Here is a 20,314-nt window from a genome sequence, read left to right as displayed (position 1 = left end):
TCACAAGTTTATATTTAGAAACAGCAACAAAAAAAACGTGGAGAAAAAAGGATATTGAAAAAACATATAAAATGGTATTATTAAGGATTTTCCTTTAATATCAGCATCTCAGGTTATTGCAAACCTGTGACCAATTTTAGGGTCATCTAGGGCTTAACAGTGGTGCAAGAATTGTAGTACATTGTGTAAAGGCTTCATGATTAAGGCTGCCTTTCGAAGGGTCCATTGTAATATGAAATGATGCTTTTTTGTTAATTATAAGCTATTTTTATAACTGTTGTGAGTTTGCAATTATTACTTATGACTGTTTGGTCAAAATTGGCCTATCTACGGCCAGCGCTGCCAATGCTTACGTTAAAAATGGCGCAAAACATCAATATGGAAAAATGTTACAGTTTTGTGAAAATGAAAAGCATTTGTGGTCTAATTGTTTTAATATTCAAGAACTTACTGCAATGTTGCATTACTTGGGCTAATAAAAATTTGCAAAAACTGAGAATAAGGCAGCGATTTTGATAATTTTCATCTAGGTTGAAAAATGTCGCCAAATGAGCAATTTTTAAAAAAAAGTTCAATAATTTTTAAAATATTTTAGTTATTTGCATATTCTAAAGCTCAGATAATTCTTCATGGCAAGATTATGTACATAGTTTAGAATCATCGTATTGCTTCACTTAAACTATAGATTTTTTTCATTTCCCTTGGTGACGGAGCTTTGAAAAACAGCGTTTAAATTTATTTTTATCATTCTGAAGGTGATTACTTCACGCTTTCTGACAAAGAATTACGCAATTTAATTTTTTACTAAGAATTTAAAATTAAACGATTCTAAAACAATTTTAGTTTTCATTCTAGCTACATTAGAAGCCCTTGTATACTTTTTTCATAAACTGTTTGTACAATTTATTAACATTGCTTTCCACTTTTTTTTTTTTTTTTTTTTTTTTTTTTTTTTTTTTTTTTTTTTTTTTTNATACACATACACATACACATACACATACACATACACATACACATACACATACACATACACATACACATACACATACACATACACATACACATACACATACACATACACATACACATACACATACACATACACATACACATACACATACACATACACATACACATACACATACACATACACATACACATACACATACACATACACATACACATACACATACACATACACATACACATACACATACACATACACATACACATACACATACACATACACATACACATACACATACACATACACATACACATACACATACACATACACATACACATACACATACACATACACATACACATACACATACACATACACATACACATACACATACACATACACATACACATACACATACACATACACATACACATACACATACACATACACATACACATACACATACACATACACATACACATACACATACACATACACATACACATACACATACACATACACATACACATACACATACACATACACATACACATACACATACACATACACATACATATATATATATACATGTAACATAAAAAGCTTCTATTAATCTTTTTATGTTAGTTTCTTCGTTATAAAACAACTCCTAATTTTACTAATTATTTATTCAAATCGAAATGCTTTCTCACACTTTTAAAAGCCACATCCTGTTTCTAATTTTATTTTTGGCCCAACTATGCATAAATTTATGTAAAGACTTTTTTGCCTTTTAAGCTTCGTGGGAATCACTTGTGCTCATTAACCAATAGTAATTTCTAAGATTTCCCTCTTTTTCCTAAATAGAGACATTTTCGGATTTTTTGCAAGATTTTCGTACCAGAAAGACTGATCCTGAATGGAGTTAACATCACTTTTCGCTGGTCTTCCATAAGAAAATGATTTAAATAAAATACATCTGATTTCATTAAAATCCTGTGTCTGTTTCCCTGCTTGGTCCGCCTGCATCATTTTACATATACAGGGTGATTCTAAAAAGGTGGGCAAAATTTTAGAAAGTGATAGTACACACACACCCAAGCAAACTACTTTTGTCAAAGAATGCATGGTCGAAAACAAAACGCAAAACCGCTAGAGGGCGTCAAAGTTTATGTTCTTATATGAGGCACAAACACACAAAGAACGATGAAGTTAAGTTATAAAAGCAACTTTAATGGCATGTGATTACAATAAGCGTTCGAAATAGTGTCCGGCAGTGGCTATGCACGCAGTACAACGGCGAAGAAAAGATAGGGCATATCACGAACTTTCCCTGCAGTGACCGAAAGCTTGGCGACAAGTAACGCAGCGCAGTAACTCGCAACAGGAATGGATAAAAATTGTTTGCTTGGGCGTGTACTATCACTTCCTAAAATTTTGCCCATCTTTTTAGAATCACCCNATATATATATGTATGTATATATATATCCTATACATCCTATAGATCCTATACATCCTTAACCTGTTTCTTAGTTACTTTACCAATCACAGTATTGGCAGCGTTACAAATACTGTCTTTTATACATTTCCATTTGTTTTCCACAGTATCTTCACAATGCATTAAATTCAATTGTTCCTTTAGTTTTTCGCAATATTCAAGTCTTATCCTTTCATTTTTAAGTTTATCACAGTCATATTCTCTCAACGTCTCGCTCTTGAACGTCTTTGCGTTATATAATCTTGATCTGACTATTATCCGGAATTGATCAGAATCCACATTAGTCCCACGAATCCACAATAGTACATGATTAATTTGGTTAGCTAAAGTACCACATCGCCAGGTAGCTTTACGAATAATTTTTTTACGACTTTGTCATTTACAACAGTTGTCCAAAATATGATGTAAAAATTATTTTTGGGGATTTATATGCTAAAGTAGGCATAGAAAGGGAATTAAAATTTGTAACTGGAATTTGTTTGGTTTACATGATACAACGGATGATAATGGATGCAAATTAATTGATTTTGCCACTTTACATAAAATGATTATAGAAAGCACGTCTTTTCCACATAAAAATATTCATAAAGCAACCTGGTTTTGTTGTTACTGCTTGATAAATCTGATATATTTTTACATAAAAGATAAATGCCGATGTTTCTTTTAAATATTATAAGTAGCAGGTGTATGTCTAGTACTAAGTTAAAAGTGAAGTGTCACTGATTTCACTGGTGGAGGCAAAATAAGAAATGAAAAAATATAAATAAATAAAAAAAGCACAGGAAGATAAGTACTTATAAAATTTTAAATCCACATTTTAAACTCATTTTTACTAAGCTGCCAACTATTATTTCCATGTAGTGGTGTGGAAAATTACTTTAAACCAAATTTACAAAACAAAGAATCATACATCAAAACATAAACTTAGCTATCACTAGTAGAATTTTTCCAAAAAAAGTAAAAAGTTGGGTGATTTTGTGCGAGGAAAGGAATGGTTTTTACAGAGTACGGCTTATCTTCACTAAGTAGTAACTCTCATGGAGAACCGATTTTTCGTGTTATTAATTTATCATAACCTAGAAATCCTCAAAATGCAGGATGGAGCTTCATTTATTTACAGAGACTTAAATCCTCGTTTATTTACTTTTTGCTTTGAAATTTTGGATTTTATCAGTGAATGATTTTATCAAGATGATAAAATTTATATACTTTATGATTTTAATTACTTTTTACGATTTTGTTATTAAACTACTGATTGTGAATAAAAAAAATAGATGTATCCCTGAGTGTGCATATTTAATAAAAATTTTATCAATTATTGAAATAATTTATACTTATTATACTAAAACATAAATTATACTTAGTATACTCTAAAACTTACTTACACATTATTAGATCAAATTAGTTTCGATCATAAAAAATTATTATTTTTTAATTAGAAACAGCACAATAAATATATGTATGTAAATTTATTATTTTGATATTTTTTTATTTTATTATTTAAAATTTTGTGGTAACAATTATCTTTTTGTAAAAACCTTTATAGTTCCTAACTGTTGAGAAGCTGCCAGCTTGAAAACAATGTATTAAACTAATGATTTAATATTATTATTACTAATTTAATTTTTAATTACTATAGAACTATATTATTATTATGTTAGCAGTTACTTTTTATTTACATACTTAATATAGTTCTGTTTTGTTATTATACTTACTATGGAACTGTTTTAGCTTACTATATCACCTTCTCTTTCATTATAATTACCACTAAGAGGCTCCGTTTGTCAACCCCTGTGCTAAAGCCTTACTCAACTTTTTTCTTTCTTTTTTAACATTCCATATTTTTCAAAAAAAGATAATTTTGTTTATAAATTACATAATTATTATAATTTTATGTAGGGCAGCCGAGCACAGTGCAAATGTATAATATCCTCAGTGGCAGACAGATCATGGGTTAGAGTCCCTTTGTCGCCAGGCTAAATGTGGTAGGTTTTCATGGTTTCCAGGGACGCAAAGCAAATGCAGGTTAGTTCCAACAAAAAGTCCTTCACAAAAGTTAGTTTTTATCAGTGCTTGATCCAAGCATTCCATTGTCTTCTGGGTTGGGCTCAAAATTACAAGGCTATGCAAGGAGCATTACACTGATGGCCGTAAACTCAAAACTGAGTTAGCCGTTCCACAGCGGTTATAAAATATAATTTAATTTTATGAAAGAGCTGTGGTGGCTCAGGGCATAGTGCGCTTACCTCCCATTTAAAAAACCCAGATTCGAATTTACGGTTGTCATAAATTATCCTAGTATGTAAATGTATTATGGGTTAGAATCTCTTTGCTGTTGGGCTAACCATGGAAGTTTTTCCTCTCCATGTAACATAAATGTCACCCAGAGCGGACAATCTGTCCTAATGCTTCATACTCGAGGTCCCTCATCTTTTGAAATGTGTTCAAAATTACAAAGCTATGGAGTTGGACACTGATAGACATAAACTCAGATTTGAGTCGGCTGTGTTACACTGATTATAAAATATAATTTTATGTAAGAAAATTTTGTTATGTTAATCGTAACGAAATGAAAGGATTTGAAAAATAATCAACTATATGGGGGGAGGGGGGATTTTAAACTTAGAATTATAGAATGTGTGATAAAATATTAAATAATAAATAAGTGATGTTACTTGTTAACAAACTTTAAAAATAACCTTACTTAGTGTATAACATTTCAATTTGAAATAGTTTTTTACCTCTCTTGTGACATTTATATTCGTAAAAAATTTCAATATAATATTTATATCTGGTAAAATCTAATCTCTTTCAGTCATTTTATTTATTTATTTTTTGCATTTTTGTTACTTTGACATAAAGCAGTATGTGAACGAAAAAACTGAAAATCTTGAGATAAATTTAAAAAACAATGGGTAAAAAATCATAATTTGAAACTTTAAAGTAAAAAAAAAAATCACAAAAATTTTCTTTCCAGCATGTCAACTTCGTAATCGCATTCCTATGGCTTGTAGAGTAGCCTGTATGGTATTTTTTCCAACAAGTTTTACAGTAAAAATATTTTGGACAAATTATTGAATGTTAAACTTTTTCATTCTATTGTAATCCATGTACAGTGCGCAAAATAAAAAATGGACCACCCTGAATAAGTTATAATCTAAAGATCGGACCTTCACGTTCTAGGACTCCGTCTTAATGGTTCGAGGGGGTGACTTCAAATGTGCTGATTAATTAGTACGGACGATATTTTAAGTTACAAAATCAGACACAAAAACAAATCTCTGAATAAACATACCTTTTTTTCAATAGATTTAGATTTTTGACCTCAATATATAAGGGGTAGCCGCAATCTGGAAAATGTGGTCCCCATAGTTTAGTCAGGAGAGCGATTCAAAATTTTGGACTCCCTAATTTTAATTTTCGCGTACTCAAGTAGCTCAAGAATTTTTAAAACGAATTGAAAAATCTTTGGACACAATTATAAAATTTGTTTATCCAACGATAATTCCATGGAAAAAATGAATTTTAGTAAATTTTTATTGTTTTATTTAATAACTGTCGTAACACTTTTGAAATATACGGTATATAAATTTTTGTATAGTTTTAAAGTATCTAATTTTACAGGGCAAAATACAAAATTTGCACGAGATCGGTTAAATAGTTCCTGAGATATCAAATTTTAAAAAAGCGACTTTTATAACCATATACCCTATCATATTTTCCAGATTCCCATACTTGCTTTTACCATATTTTTTAGATTGCAGCTTCCCCTACATTTTAGGAGTCAAAAATCTGAATCCGCCAGAAAAAAAGGTATGTTTATTAAAAGAAAGTATGTTTTTGTGTCTGATTTCGCAACTTAAAATATCATCTACATTAATTAATTAGCATATTTAAGTCCTAGAACATGAATATTCGATCATTAGATCAAAGGATAATCAGGGTGGTCCATTTTTTATTTTGCGCACTGTACATTTTCCAACAGACCTTTGTCCATTCAAGTTTCTATGTCTTATAGTTTTTGCACAAAAAACAAAATTGAAGGTTAAGTTGAACACTCAAAACAGTGGAGGAAGTCTTTACGATTCTTCAATTTAACAATTTTATTGCATTTTTGAAAATCAATACTTTCAGTCACATCGTTTTAGAATGACAGGTTAAGTTCTTATTTTTTCGTTGTTAAACACAATTACATGAAACTCTGAACATTTCAAAATAGAACAATGATCTTTCAAATATTGTAATAAATCATATTAATTTCACATAAGTTCTTTGGAAATATTTTATTCACACAAACTTTCCAGTAGCTGATTGCAAAAAACCCTTCACTAAGGAAACTTGCAAGTATAATAACCAGTAAAAAGTAAGAGCTATAATTAGCCCAAACAAACAATAAGGACTATTTATTAGGAAATATATGAAACTGGCAAATAACAAGAAATCAAAGAAATGTTTTTAATAAGTACTATTTACACAATAACAAAACTTCCAAAATATTTGTAATTAACAATTCATATGTTGTTACAAACATCTCTAAAAAATTATCTACTCTGAAATATGATTATTTGTAACCTTTCATTTCCTCTAATTTATCATTTTCATATCTGGCATATCTGATTTGCCTTCCGTGTTCAGATTCCAAGTAGTACCAGGCTTTGTAATCATCTCTTTCACCCATCAATTTATTCACTTTATCAATCGTTCTCCTGAAAAAAAAATAATAATTTTTAAGATAAAGAACATTTAAATGAAAAATGAATTTATTTTTCTGTTTAATTTAACACAATTTCAAAATTAATATTTTATGGTACGTCGGCAGGACTCTGTAGGGGACAGGAAATTGGCCTTGCATCAGAAAGGTTGTTGTTGTTTCTCATCCCCACTTGTCAACCGGAGCTAGACCAGGTCCATTAGTCCATTCTCCCTCAGGAAATCAAAAAACAAGACTGGATTGCACAGAAAATCCTCTTTTTCAAAATCCACACAGCTAAAGAGGTGGGCCGGGCTGGCTGCACTGGAGAAACATTCATTGCAGGTGGGATAGACCTTTCGCTGCTGTTCATACCTCATGCACTTTATGTGACCACTGATGAATCTATTGAACACGGTCTGATCGCCTCTATTACCTCTGAAGGTCAAAGCACGACCCGGCTTATCCCCAGCATCAGAAAGGTACTGGGTTCAAATCCCTGACAAGGCACGGATTTTCTTCATTCTCTGTACTATCTGTCCTTACTGTTGGAGCAACATTGACCAACCTTATATAGTGCCCCCGAATGAGTGGACCACAAATCTGCCCTGTAAATGCCTGAATTGACAAAATGTTAACACAGGTGGGCATTAGAAATAAAAAATATTTTATGGTACAGTATACTCTTGATGTCTCAAAGTTGAAGGGATGCTTGAAAATATTTTGAGATAGGGAGTTTTCGAGATAACAAGTTAAGAACTAAATATGCTCTAAAAAGTAGAAAAATATTTTCTTAGATAGTACTCTAAAAAGTAAAGTCATACAATTTAAAAATAACTACTAATAAAAATGTATGTCATGATAGTTAACTATAAGACTAAATACTGTTATGATAATTTTGTTTTTAAAAGTAAGACAAAAATAATTATGCATTGCATAGAAAATTATTGGTTTACAATAAACATACATTGAGAATTTTCCATTTCGAAAAATATTCAACATAACAAGGTTTTGAGAAGAGACTCTTCAACATAGGAATTAAAATTAACATTATGTAGATATGTAGTTTTAAGGGGGAAAAATATTTTTTGACATAACAAAGTTTTCAAGATATAGAAGTTCGATATATCGAAAGTATACTCTATATGAGAATTTTGTTAGGGGAAACATCAGGGGTAAAAATTAAGAAACTTTAATCAGAACCAGTAACTAAAAGATATTAGCTGCACACATTTTCACTGGTCAGTCGACATGTATCTACTATATTTTCTTCATAAACTAATAAAGTGAATTTAAATGAAAAATTACAATTCAAAAAATGCGTAATGTTTATAACTATGATGAAATATGCTACTTTGTGTAAAAACAGAAACCAAATAACCCAAACAACATACTTTTACTTTGCGACATTTGGTTGCTGGTCTAAAGACCCAATTACACTTGACTGAGTCTGATTTTAGTTGTTCGAGATCACAGATCACCACTTATCTCCAGTCCTCTTCACAACACTAAATTATGGCAACAAGTGTATCAAAAATGGCTACTTGAAAAGTATTTAAAAATTTGTGTTTTGTTGTTAAATCATTAAAAAAAACATGACACAAAATTCAAACATCACATCAGAAATTTTAAGAGAGACATGTGTTTGAACTTTACGTTTTGGGTAGTGAGGTAAGCAAGTTTATTCGTGAAATTTTGGCTAGATAAATGAAGACTTTTAAAAAGTAAACATGTAAAATAATATAGTGGCTAATACAATTCCATAACTATAAAAAAAGAAAAAAAAGGAAGAAACTTGATACTATACATTTTTCAAATAACATTAATATAGGATATAGTAAATTGAAGAAGATGTAATTTAATTGAATAATCAGCTTGCATAACACATCAGAAGTCAACATATTTCCCTTTTTTTTAAAAGGAAATGCACAGTAATATATCTATTATGTTGGTACATATGAAATGGATTTTTAAGGGAATGCTCTGTTGAATAAGCTTATTCACCTCATCTTACACCAACCAGCTTTAGTTTTTTTAAACATTTAGAGCAATTTTTACATATTAAAGAGTAAAAAAAAATTAAAACATTCGAAAAAAATTCCATATCAGAGTTTATTGATTTTAATGGTCAATATTTCGTTACGACAGATATCTATGCGTTAAACTCTCACTGGGAAAAGTGTATTGAAGTAAATGGAGCATATTTGGATAAAATGAAAAACATTTTATATATTTACTTAAAAATTGGAGACAACTTAATAAAAACTAAGAACTTTTAACTTACATCCAGTTGCCTCTTTCTTCCTCTTCAACCAATCCTTGAATTGTTTTCTCATAATGGATTTGAGGATCAAGATGAAAATTTTTAGCAATAAATCGGGTAATGGGATGCTAAAATATACAAATTAGAACCATATTTCAGAATAACATTCACATTTTAGGGAAAACATTAATTTTTAAAAATAAGAATAGAAATATAAGATTACAGAGGTTAATATAAAGCTTATTTTTTTGAGGATAAATTTTATAGAGAAGAGGAAATATTTTTTGTGAAAATTTCTTAATTAGATGTAACACTCAATTTTAGCAGTCACTAGATTAATTTTAATATCAAAAGTATTTCCAAAGAGGTAAGAACAGTAATTTGATAAAATATTAACTAAAAAAACTCCTTTTTTATATGCTCAGCTTTGCCCTATTAAAAAAAAAAATTACATATTGATTGAGCATTATTTCTTTACAGTTAAGAACTTTGTTAAGAGGTCCATTTTACAAATTTGAATTTTGTGAAGGGACTATTTATATTAATTCAGATGTTCAAAAGGGGTTGTAAAACCATCCCAATTTCCATGTGGAAAAATTCCTGGGTTAATTAAAAATAAATTTGTCTCTTTCAGATTTAGAAAAATTTATGATACTCCTCCAGCAAATTATAACAGTAAGGGTCAAGTGGAAATGAAAATGGGGTGATTATGATGAACAGTTCCCTTTTTCACAATACGTGGCGTGGCCAGGATAAGAATTAAAAAAACTATGTTTTATCAAGTTCAAGGAATATGTTTAACTTCAGGAACTTTTTTAATATCTCTTACATAAGAATATCATGTTCATATTCAAATAATTCTAAAAAACTAAAAAATGATTAAAAAATTTGGGTGGCAGATGAAAATGAATAACTAAGCCCATGATCCTTTTGTCCCCTCTACTTTTGTAGCTTATTTTACAGCTAATGCTTTTAATTAAAGAAACTTGGAAAAAAAATCCTCAGAAAAAAATCAAAAAAATTCTACATGATTAAATGAAAATTGATTTTAAGTAGCTACAGTGTGAAATATCTAGTGAAACTAAGCAATAGCAAATAGACAGTTTGAAAGCTGTATATTTAATTTCAATAGCAGAAAATAAAATACTTTTCCTGATTACTCCTTCATGAAATATAAATATTATGTTTGAAATAATTAATAAATTATTTTCATTTTGTTCATTCAAAGAAATAACAAAGACTAACTTTAAAACAGATGTAAAAGCACTATATAATTAGAACCAAATAACAAAGAATCAAATCATAATTTGAATTTCTTTACCAACAATTTATACTGATTTATTTGTAAAAAAAATTTAAACTGTGTAATAATATTAAATTCCATAGTTTTACTAAACTGCTATTCAGGAACTATGGAAATAAACTACACTTTTAAGTTCTGATTGTTGCAATATAAACTTATATAATGTTATACAAATAAGAATCATCACACAAATTTAATGGCTTTTTTACGCATATTACTTTTTTAATTGTCAATAGGGGTAATCCACTTCCTATGATAGGTCTGTTTTCATGTCGGATCAGATCATTTTTAAATTAATTAAAATTAATTTAGTTCAAAATTTTTCTGAAAGGTTCCCATTTGTGAAATTGAGTAAAATCTATTCATAATTTTATAAATATAGGGAAATGAGCTTTTTTTTCTTTTTTGGAAAAGCACGAAAAACATGCCTTTCAAGGAATTTTTGTTTAAAATTATGAATTAGAGTTTTTTTTCAAAGGAATCATTTTAATAATAAAAATTTTGTAAAAAGCCCGTTTCAACTATAAACTATTTGGTGAAAAGTTTCTTATTCAAGATAAAATTTAGTGAAGGGTCCGATAAAGGACTAAAATGACCCCTGATCAATGACAAATGTAAAAAATTTTTAAAGTAAAAAAAAAAAAGACACAAATATTACCCTATGATATTCCCAATGTCTAGGTTGATAATCTTCAGGAGTTTCAGTCAATGTGGCTGGCCCAATGAAGATGTTTACATAAAGGATAAGAAGAGTTAGAGGGACAATTCCTAATGTAATGTAGAAATGGAAGTCATCCTTAAAGCGAGTGTACTGGAATCTAGTAGGGGTTATATGCATCTTCCTTTCATCAGACATTTTGCGTACAGCTATAAAAGAATAAACATATAAATTAAAACAAAAAGAAACATGTTTATTTTATGATTAAAAAAATATATCTTTAACATTTAAAATTTGAAAAGTCTTTTCGATTTTATCATAGATAGAAAAGCAGGAAACAGCTATAGAAACTCAGCGTTATTTCATTAGTTTTAAGTGATTATTAGAACAAGGCCCATAAATGCAAAATTCTTCATTTGTCAGGATTGTTGCATGCACAAAACATAAAAATTTATTGATGGTACAAAATTTGATGAAAAAATAATAAGGTTTGCCTTTTTGGGGATGAAATTCAATGTATAGCAAAATAAAATTGCATTAATTTCAATAAATAGGTGCCATAAGGCACTGTTGTAAATAGGCTGCTTAATGAGTCATTGAGCTTGAAGTACCACAGAAGCAGAATTTTTGAATAGCTAGCAAAGCATTGCACAGAGAAAAACCCTGAAAATGTTATGTGCCAAACTCTAATAACAAAATATCAATTTACTATTCATATTGAACATAATTATTTGGACTGAGATTTATAATTAAATTCTCAACCAAATAGCGATATTGGATTTTTAAATCGTGTAAATATGAATCGCGGTGTATGATTTTTAAAATGTATCAAGTTTGGATGTAAGAAAGAAGGGCATATTTTTCTTAACCTTTTAGACTTTTAAACAAATATCGGATGCATAAAAACTGGCAAACTATTCACCTCCAGAAATAATTTATAGTGTAAATAATTTATACAAAAAAACCTAGAGTAAACATTGAAGTTTCAAATCCAGAAAAAGAAATTTTCAAGATATCAAAATGAAAATAAATTATGACAATAACTTAAGATTACACAATAAGGAAGTTTTATCCCAATTGTTTGTTTGATATTTTAAAAAAAAAATTCAGCATTTGAAACTTTATGGTTTACTTCAGGTTGGTCACTTTTTCAATGCTTTAAATTAATAATGGAGGAAAAATAGAATTTGAGATGAAAAGTTTCTCACACAGCAATGCATCCTCTTAGCATTTTATTATCATAATAGATTATTGAGAGTTACTTAAATTCAATCTCAATAAATAAAAAGTATAGACATTTCTCAATTTTTTCGACTATCAACCACTTTATAGCTGCCAAATTATAAAATAAATAGAATTAAAAAAAAACAGTAATCTTTAGAAATATTGTAGTTGCTAAATAGGATATATCGTAAACACCGAGTAGTAACAAAATAAGATATTTAATTACTCAAACTGTAAACTAATCTGCACAAGTAAAGTTGAAATAAGTGTAAAAATAGTATATTGCCGAATAAGTTATAAAATAATACCACACTAAGTTTTATATTTGTTTAGTTAAAAAATATAAATAAATGTTTACAGAATATAGTGTCCTCATAGCAGAATATGCTAAAAAAAGTGTAGCACACTCCACAGAACAAGAATCCTTCCTACAGAATAATGATTATATCAAAAAATTATAATAAAGTATTTAGAAAAATATCATTTTGAAAAAATATTTTTTAAAAAAAAATTATTACATTTGGAGCCAGGGTTTATTTTGCAGAGGGAAGTTTTCAGATCAGCCTGTACTGTCATAGATCGTAATGTCAGTGTTCAAGTACTTGACTAAATATAAAAAGGAGGGAAAATCGAAAACTCAAACGGATGTTTAATGATTTAAAAATATCTGCTCGTAAGAAAGTAGATTGCTTTAAATATAAGATACATATTATTTTTAAAAATTTGAAATCCTACTATCACCGTTATCATTGCTATAAACCTGAAAGCATTGCTCAAGAAATTAATAACCCATATAAAACTTGAATAAAAAACCCAGGGGTCGAAAAAACTCAGAAATTTTACTCGTCCCCGAGGACGGTATGTCCAACAATGTACCCGTCCTCCTTTGAAACTAACCCGCAGCTTCTAAATAAATAAAAATATAATTTTCTCTTATTTATTACTAATATTTATATAAATTGCACAATGAATTAGTAGTTACTAGGATTATAAATACTAGGATTACACTATACAGTAATAAAAGAAATACTAGGTTACTAATAGTAAAACCTAGTATTTCTTTTATGAAATAATTTAAATGACAAAGATCAAGTTATCTGGAATGTCAATTTATTCGCGGGTACTGAGTTTTTTAAATAAATTAAATATGACGTTTGCCAGTTTCACAATCAATCCAATGATTTACAGAGGTTTCTGCACAAGAAATCTGAAAGAGGTTTTCCATTTAGGTAAGATGTTCATAACTGCATTTAACGCTTCTTGTTTACGACCAGTACTTAACGCGTTTTTTTGTTAGTTCATTGCTGAAAAGCCCCTTTCAACGGCTACAGTACTCCCAGACAAAGAAAACATCAATTCCACCATGCGCTGTATGTTGCTGTATTTCCAGATTAGAGGGTCATTTTAGAAGTGAGGCGCTAGACTCTTGTAGAGAACAAAAATAGAAAATATATCACAAACATTAACGGGAAAATGGCCGTCGGCGGGGACGTCGGATTTGAGAGGTTTGTTGTCCGCGGGGAATTTTTGACCGCTGAGGACGGGCGGTTTTTCGAGCCCTGAAAAAACCATTACTGGAAATTAAATTAGATGTAACGCTTAAGAAAAAACTGAGAATCAATAATGATGCTGGTATCAGCACTGAAAATGACATTAATATATAACAATAGGGGTGCACAACCTTTTTGAGTGAAGGGCCACTTGCACAGCAGGTTGGCTAACGAAGGGCCGCACATGTATTTAGACATGTTAATGACAAATGTAATAATGTTTATTTAAACATTAGCGTCCCATTTTTTTTATCAATAAACTTAGTAATATCAAAAACTTAGTAGTGTTCCATTATTAGAATTCATTCAAAAATAAAAAAACTTGATAATTTTTTTTTTTTTTTTGGCAAAAAAAAATAAATAAAAAAAAACCCAATTTTATCATATGAACAATAGATTTATCAAAATAAATAAACATTGAAGAAAAGAAATATTTTTTTTATCATATTATGCAATATGAAAACTCATTTATAATTAAATTCTAATAAATTAAAAAAAACTGCAATGCCCACAGAATGAAAGTAGGAAAAAGTTTAGTCGTAATTAAGTAATATAAATTCAAATTAAATATTTTAATTGAAGAAAATTTACAGGTTTTAAGCAAAAGCCTAAAATAAAAAATAAACTGTGATAGTTCAAAATAAAATTCAATGCTTATTTTGTAATGTACTTTATTATTTTAGTTTATTAAATATTAGATTTTTTATAACGTAAACATTTTCCTTTTTTTATCGAAAAAGATCACTTAAGCAACAAAAAATTGAAATCTAAACTACAAACAGTGAGCAGTTTAAAAATTCACATTTTCTGCCATTTTATGAATTTCTCAAGTTGCAATAACATTGCATTTAAATTAGGGAGGGATGTAACGAGTATTTGGCCCTTCTGCGAAAAATTCAGTTGGTTGAATGATCAGTCAAATATTTGGCAGAATATTTTTTAGAAATGTATTTTTCTAAGTTATTTTTATTTTTGAATTTTTATAGATATTACTTTTTTTTTTTAATTATAATCAGACAAGTCAATTTTGTCATTTTTTCGATATTTTGAGAATTGAGAAGGATCCATTTTTTTCAGTTATTATTATAACCCAGCATTTTAACAGAACGCCTCATACTATTAATTTATTATCACTCTTTCCCTGCACTGTAATATAAATAACCAGTAACATAGAAGAGTGTGATTTTCAGTATTAAAGTTTTGTTTCAGGAGCTAAGAAAAATCTGTTTCTTCTGTTTTTCTTTTTTTAGTTATTTTTATTATGACTTAGCATTTTTTTTAAAAATAAAGTTACAAATATAATTCATTTTATAGCAATTTTTTTTCTTTTAAAATTACGGCTATGAGAAAAATTTAAATTGAGATTTTCGGCATAAGATTTTCACTTAAAAAATTAAGAACATTTTTTCCATCCTTTTATTTTCTTTAAATAAAAAAAAAAAACTTTTTTTAGACGTTTTCATTAAAACGCAGTAGTTTTTAATAGCATTTCTGTTGACTTAATTCTTTTTTCTTCGCTTTTTCTGGTAATTGAAAAACTGAGATGTTCAGCTTTAAAAAAAAATTTCAAAAATTAAGATTGATTTTTATGTTCTCTGTTTCGCTTTTCGACATTTTCAAAAACGTTCTTGATTGGCCTTATTTTTTAGAGTTAATTTATGAATACGTTTTTCCAGGAAATACTATTCTGAGCATTGAAATTTTAGTTTCAGTGTTGCTATACTGCTAAAAGATTTTGCTATTTGGCCCCAAGTGTACGGCGTTCCATAGATTTTTTCTTCTTTTTTTGCCGAATATTTGGTTTTTGATCAAATCACAATTCATTACCACATTCGACCAAATCATATTTGTTGCGGAAATAAAAACGAAGGAAAAATAACTAGGATTTACTATAAAACTGTACCATAATACCGTATCAAAAAGTGATTATTTAATTGCGTGATTAACAATCACGTGTCATATTAACATCATAGTTAAATAACGGGATCGTCAAAATTACGAGGAAAAGTATAGAAATAATTAGGAAAAAATATATTTATGCTGAACTCAGCACGAATAAAGCGCGTCAAATGGATGATTTAAAATTTGCATGTCGTAACCGAATAATTGGAATTTTTTATAATACGTGGGAACGCATAGCAATAACTGCCGAGAAAAATGTTTGAAAAAAAAAGAAAGAATTGCAAAAAAAGATAAAAAATCACTTAAATTTAAGATGAAATCGTCACAAATAAAGTGCACAAAAAGTGATTATTTAAATTTGCGATCTGAAACTCGCGTCGTAATAAAAATTCGGAATTTCAGGGATGAGATTAACCAAAAGGCAAAAAAGCTGAATTTCCACGTTAGTAAATTTTATGCAAGCGCAACCCTTTAATAATAAATTCCAGACAGTTTAAGGTAATAAATAATGTGTTGACATACAATTGTGTACTAATCTATTATTATATAAATGATTACATTGATACTTAACATTTAGTGAAAATAAAAATTACCAATTGAAAAAATAAAGCTGGAAATTATATTTTTCCTCAGTTCACATAAGAGACAATTATTACTTGAAAAACTACCTGGTTTAGCAAATTAAAACTACTGAGAATATACATTAATATTTCATTTCTTTTAATAAATACTGCTATGTGATTTATTGAAAATATATCAGTAATATTACTTTTTAAATTATATTGGAAAAAAATACTTTAACAATGGACCGAATCATTATGTGCATATTATAGTCTAATCTAACTAGAGCTCTTTGAAACATATCAATAACAGTGAAGTAGAAATATATAGTAACTCCTTTAAAATAGCAAAATACAAAAATTGCTATTTTAGTTTGAAAAATTACATGACAATGAGCAACGGCTTAGATAATTGTTTTTTATCTGATAAGAATTTTGCCTTTTACAGCATAAATAACAGCAATTATAAATAAAATTTTGATGATGAGTTAACTCTTTTTCCAAAAAAAAAAAAAAAAAAAATTAATTAAATCCCTTTTTAAGTGATTGCTTTTGTTTGCTATATTTAGTTGTTAGTTCATCTTCAAAGATCTTGCGACAAATTCTATTTTTTCTTCTTTGCAAGCATAGAATGTAAGTTTTGAATATATTCCCTTCCAGTTTCTCTGATGTTGTAACACTTACATATACTAATAATCGTCGTTAGAAAAACAGTCACCTTTATAGTAGCTAATTAAAAATAATAATTTAGTTCTTACAAGAATCGCGATAGTTGATCTTAAAATTGCGTGAATATGAATAACAATTATGGATTTTGAAATCACATGAATATGAAACTAGATATACGATTTTGAAAATGAGGAAATACAAACTGGGATATAGAATTTTTAAAACGCGTAAATACAAATCACGATTCATAATTTTTAGATCACGTAAATACGAATCATGATGCGTAATTTTTAGATTGCATAAATAAGAATTATGATGCATAATTTTAAGAATGCGTGAATGTGAATCCCAATGCTTTATTTTAAAATTACGTATAAATACGAAAATCAATGTTTGATATTATAAACCACATGAGCAAATCAAGATATTAATTTTAAACTTGCTTGAATACGAATAGCTACATAGGTTTTAAAAAGGCGTAAATACGAATCACAATATAGGATTTTTAAATCTCGTAAATAAGAATCACAACGTACAATATTCAAATCGCGTGAATAAGAATCGCAACACGCAAATATGAAAAGCTATGTTTGATATTAAAATCGTGTGAATAAGAATCGAGATATTAGCAGATTCCAGGCTTGGGACCTCTAAAAGGCTTGTCAGAAGCAGCGTCGTTTGAACTACAAAAATCGGATCTATCTGGAGGGCGGGTAAAAAATTCGGAAAATCTTATCTGCTGCTAGTAAAAGGGGAGAAAATAGCTATAATAAGCAAAAATGAGAAAGGATTGGTAGCTATGTAGTTTGAATTTTCTGTTTCTTTTTGAAAATCGGTGAATTTTCTGAAAAAGCGGAATACTTATGAAAAAAGTGAAATTTTTAGAAAAATCTGAATTTTTGATAAAAAAAACTGAAATTCAAGATATAAAAATGAAAAAAGCAGAAATCCGCTAAAAAGCGGAAAAATCTCATTCCTGGAATTTTCGAAATCACGTAGAAAAGCGGAAATAACTGTTTAAAAAAAATCATTTATATTTAGGAATAAATTCGGCTTCAAGATAGCGCGTTAAACATACATTTGCTAAAGAATCTGTTAAAATTGATTGTGTCAAAATGTGATGACTTAAACGTGCGATTAAAAATTGCCATTTTTTTTAAAAAACATTTATTGTGTTTAGAAGCTCTCGCGGGCCGCACTTCAGTAGTCGAAGGGCCGCATTTGCCCCGCGGGCCGCAGGTTGTGCACCCCTATATAACAAGAAAAAGAATCTATTACAAAGAAGAATCAATTATGAACAGAGATACTATGGATAAATTATTATCATTATTAGAAGGTAAGAATTTTTTAAAATAATATGTCTTACGAGAAAAAATAAAATGTGTCGTTTCCTTGAAATTGGGGCATAACATTAATGTAGTGGGTATATTATTTTCTCCATTACTTTTTAACTATTGAATGCTGGATAGGATTTTGCGATATTTCTGCCCATCAACTATTTTTGATGATTCTTAATTTTAGAATAATAAAAATTAATAAGGTAAGAAGAAAAAAACCTCTTCATAAGAAATCACTTTCATGGCCTAATTTGTTTATGCAAATAATTTTTACTATTTTAGCTTTTTTGGATCTACATTTTGAATTACATCCTTTTATTTTGTGCATGCTAACGTTTTCTTATGTTCTAAAATGGTAAACCCTACTTCTCTACTTATAATGGATAGTTTGGTTCTGTTTAAAAAAAATTATCAACTTATTAGATTCCATGTTCCGTTTTTTTTTTTTTTTTTCCTTTTTTATCTTTGTCACGTGTATGTCATATTTTCTTTTAATTTCTGATTTATTTCATTTTTAATAAAAGATTGCAGATAGGATAATATATAGCTTAATTTTCAAATTAATTCATTATTGTGTAAACCACAAAAAATAAATTGCAACTTTAAACTTATTTTTAATTTGCAAATATATGTCTGCAATTTGCAATAGCAAATGTATGTATTATTGCCCATAATAGTCACAACAAAATCAAATTATGTGCAAAGGAAACAGTTAATTACAAGCATACACTATCATTGACATATTTTATTTCATATCTCATTTTTAAATTAAATGTCTAATTGACTTATATTTACGTAAGTTTGCTCAGAAACGAATACATACATAACTGCAGAACATTTTCACTCATTTATATGCTTGTTTCAGAACATTGCCAAAGTATCTGCTTATGGTGCATAGCAAAATTTGTCTTTGGGTCTATTTGTCCTAAGGCAAAACAGATAGCCATAAGCATGGAAATTTTTTCTTAGCTGAGTTATGATGCTAAAAATAACTTTATTTAATTTTGAACAATTATTTAGTGTGACCTGAAGCAGTATAAATGCCAAATCTTGGGCTATAAAATGGGCCCTATTATGGAGCAAGATTATTTTAGCATAAAATAACGTTTAATCATCTGTTTCAGGACTTAATTATATTAAACTGCTAAAGCTTCTAACAATTTACTTTATTATAAAAAGAAAAAGAGTAAGAGGTAGGACACAACGATAAAATTCTTTAAAATAATGACAAGGTCACAATGGTAAATACAAAGTAAATTAATTAAATTACCCTCCATAATAACATTCTGTTGCTTTGTGAGGAGAATCCTAGTAACATTAGATACTTTGAGTGCCGTAGGTAATCGACTTAATAGAGATAAAGTGCTTAAAACAGACATGTTAATTATCAAATTTTATTTCTCAAAGTTACCGAAAAATGAAAATAAACAAAGTTTTGACGTGATAGTTGCCACAAATAATGAGGAAATTTATAAAATAATAAAGCAAATCTGGAAGCAAGAACTCGCTATAATTTTTTTCAACGGAATGAACTTGTTCAATGTAAAATTTTTAAAAATATATTATATTTTCGCAAAATTATGAAACATTACGAATGACATAAATTTGCCTAATATATCTGAAAATTGGAGTTAAGTTTTAAAATTTTTAGTGAAAGCATCGTCTAAATTCTTTACGAGTATTTATTTGAAAAAATATTTGTAAAATTGTTAGA

The 20,314-nt window shown here is 28.6% G+C and overlaps 1 protein-coding gene across 1 annotated transcript; it reads right to left on the bottom strand.

The window, feature by feature from the left end:
* Positions 1 to 6,712: 6,712 nt before the first annotated feature.
* On the bottom strand, positions 6,713 to 20,277 carry LOC107443417 (NADH dehydrogenase (ubiquinone) SGDH subunit). The gene is made up of 4 exons (XM_016057275.3): positions 19,871 to 20,277; positions 11,359 to 11,567; positions 9,419 to 9,525; positions 6,713 to 7,150 (listed from the first exon to the last, which is right to left on the bottom strand). The coding sequence occupies exons 1-4, from the start codon at positions 19,977 to 19,979 to the stop codon at positions 7,006 to 7,008; spliced, it is 570 nt and encodes a 189-aa protein (XP_015912761.1). The 5' UTR covers positions 19,980 to 20,277; the 3' UTR covers positions 6,713 to 7,005.
* Between the last annotated feature and the right edge of the window lie 37 nt (positions 20,278 to 20,314).

The sequence above is a fragment of the Parasteatoda tepidariorum genome, chromosome 6, assembly GCF_043381705.1.
Source record: "Parasteatoda tepidariorum isolate YZ-2023 chromosome 6, CAS_Ptep_4.0, whole genome shotgun sequence".
Lineage (NCBI taxonomy): Eukaryota > Metazoa > Arthropoda > Arachnida > Araneae > Theridiidae > Parasteatoda > Parasteatoda tepidariorum.
This window is presented reverse-complemented; position numbering and strand designations above follow the sequence as displayed.

Coding starts and splice junctions, on each gene's coding strand:
- LOC107443417 (XM_016057275.3), bottom strand. CDS start 19,979: ATGTCTGTTTTAAGCACTTTATCTCTATTAAGTCGATTACCTACGGCA. Junction 9,526..11,358: donor GACATTGGGAATATCATAGG/GTAATATTTGTG, acceptor TGTATATTTTAG/CATCCCATTACCCGATTTAT. Junction 7,151..9,418: donor GAAGAAAGAGGCAACTGGAT/GTAAGTTAAAAG, acceptor TTTTTTTTTCAG/GAGAACGATTGATAAAGTGA.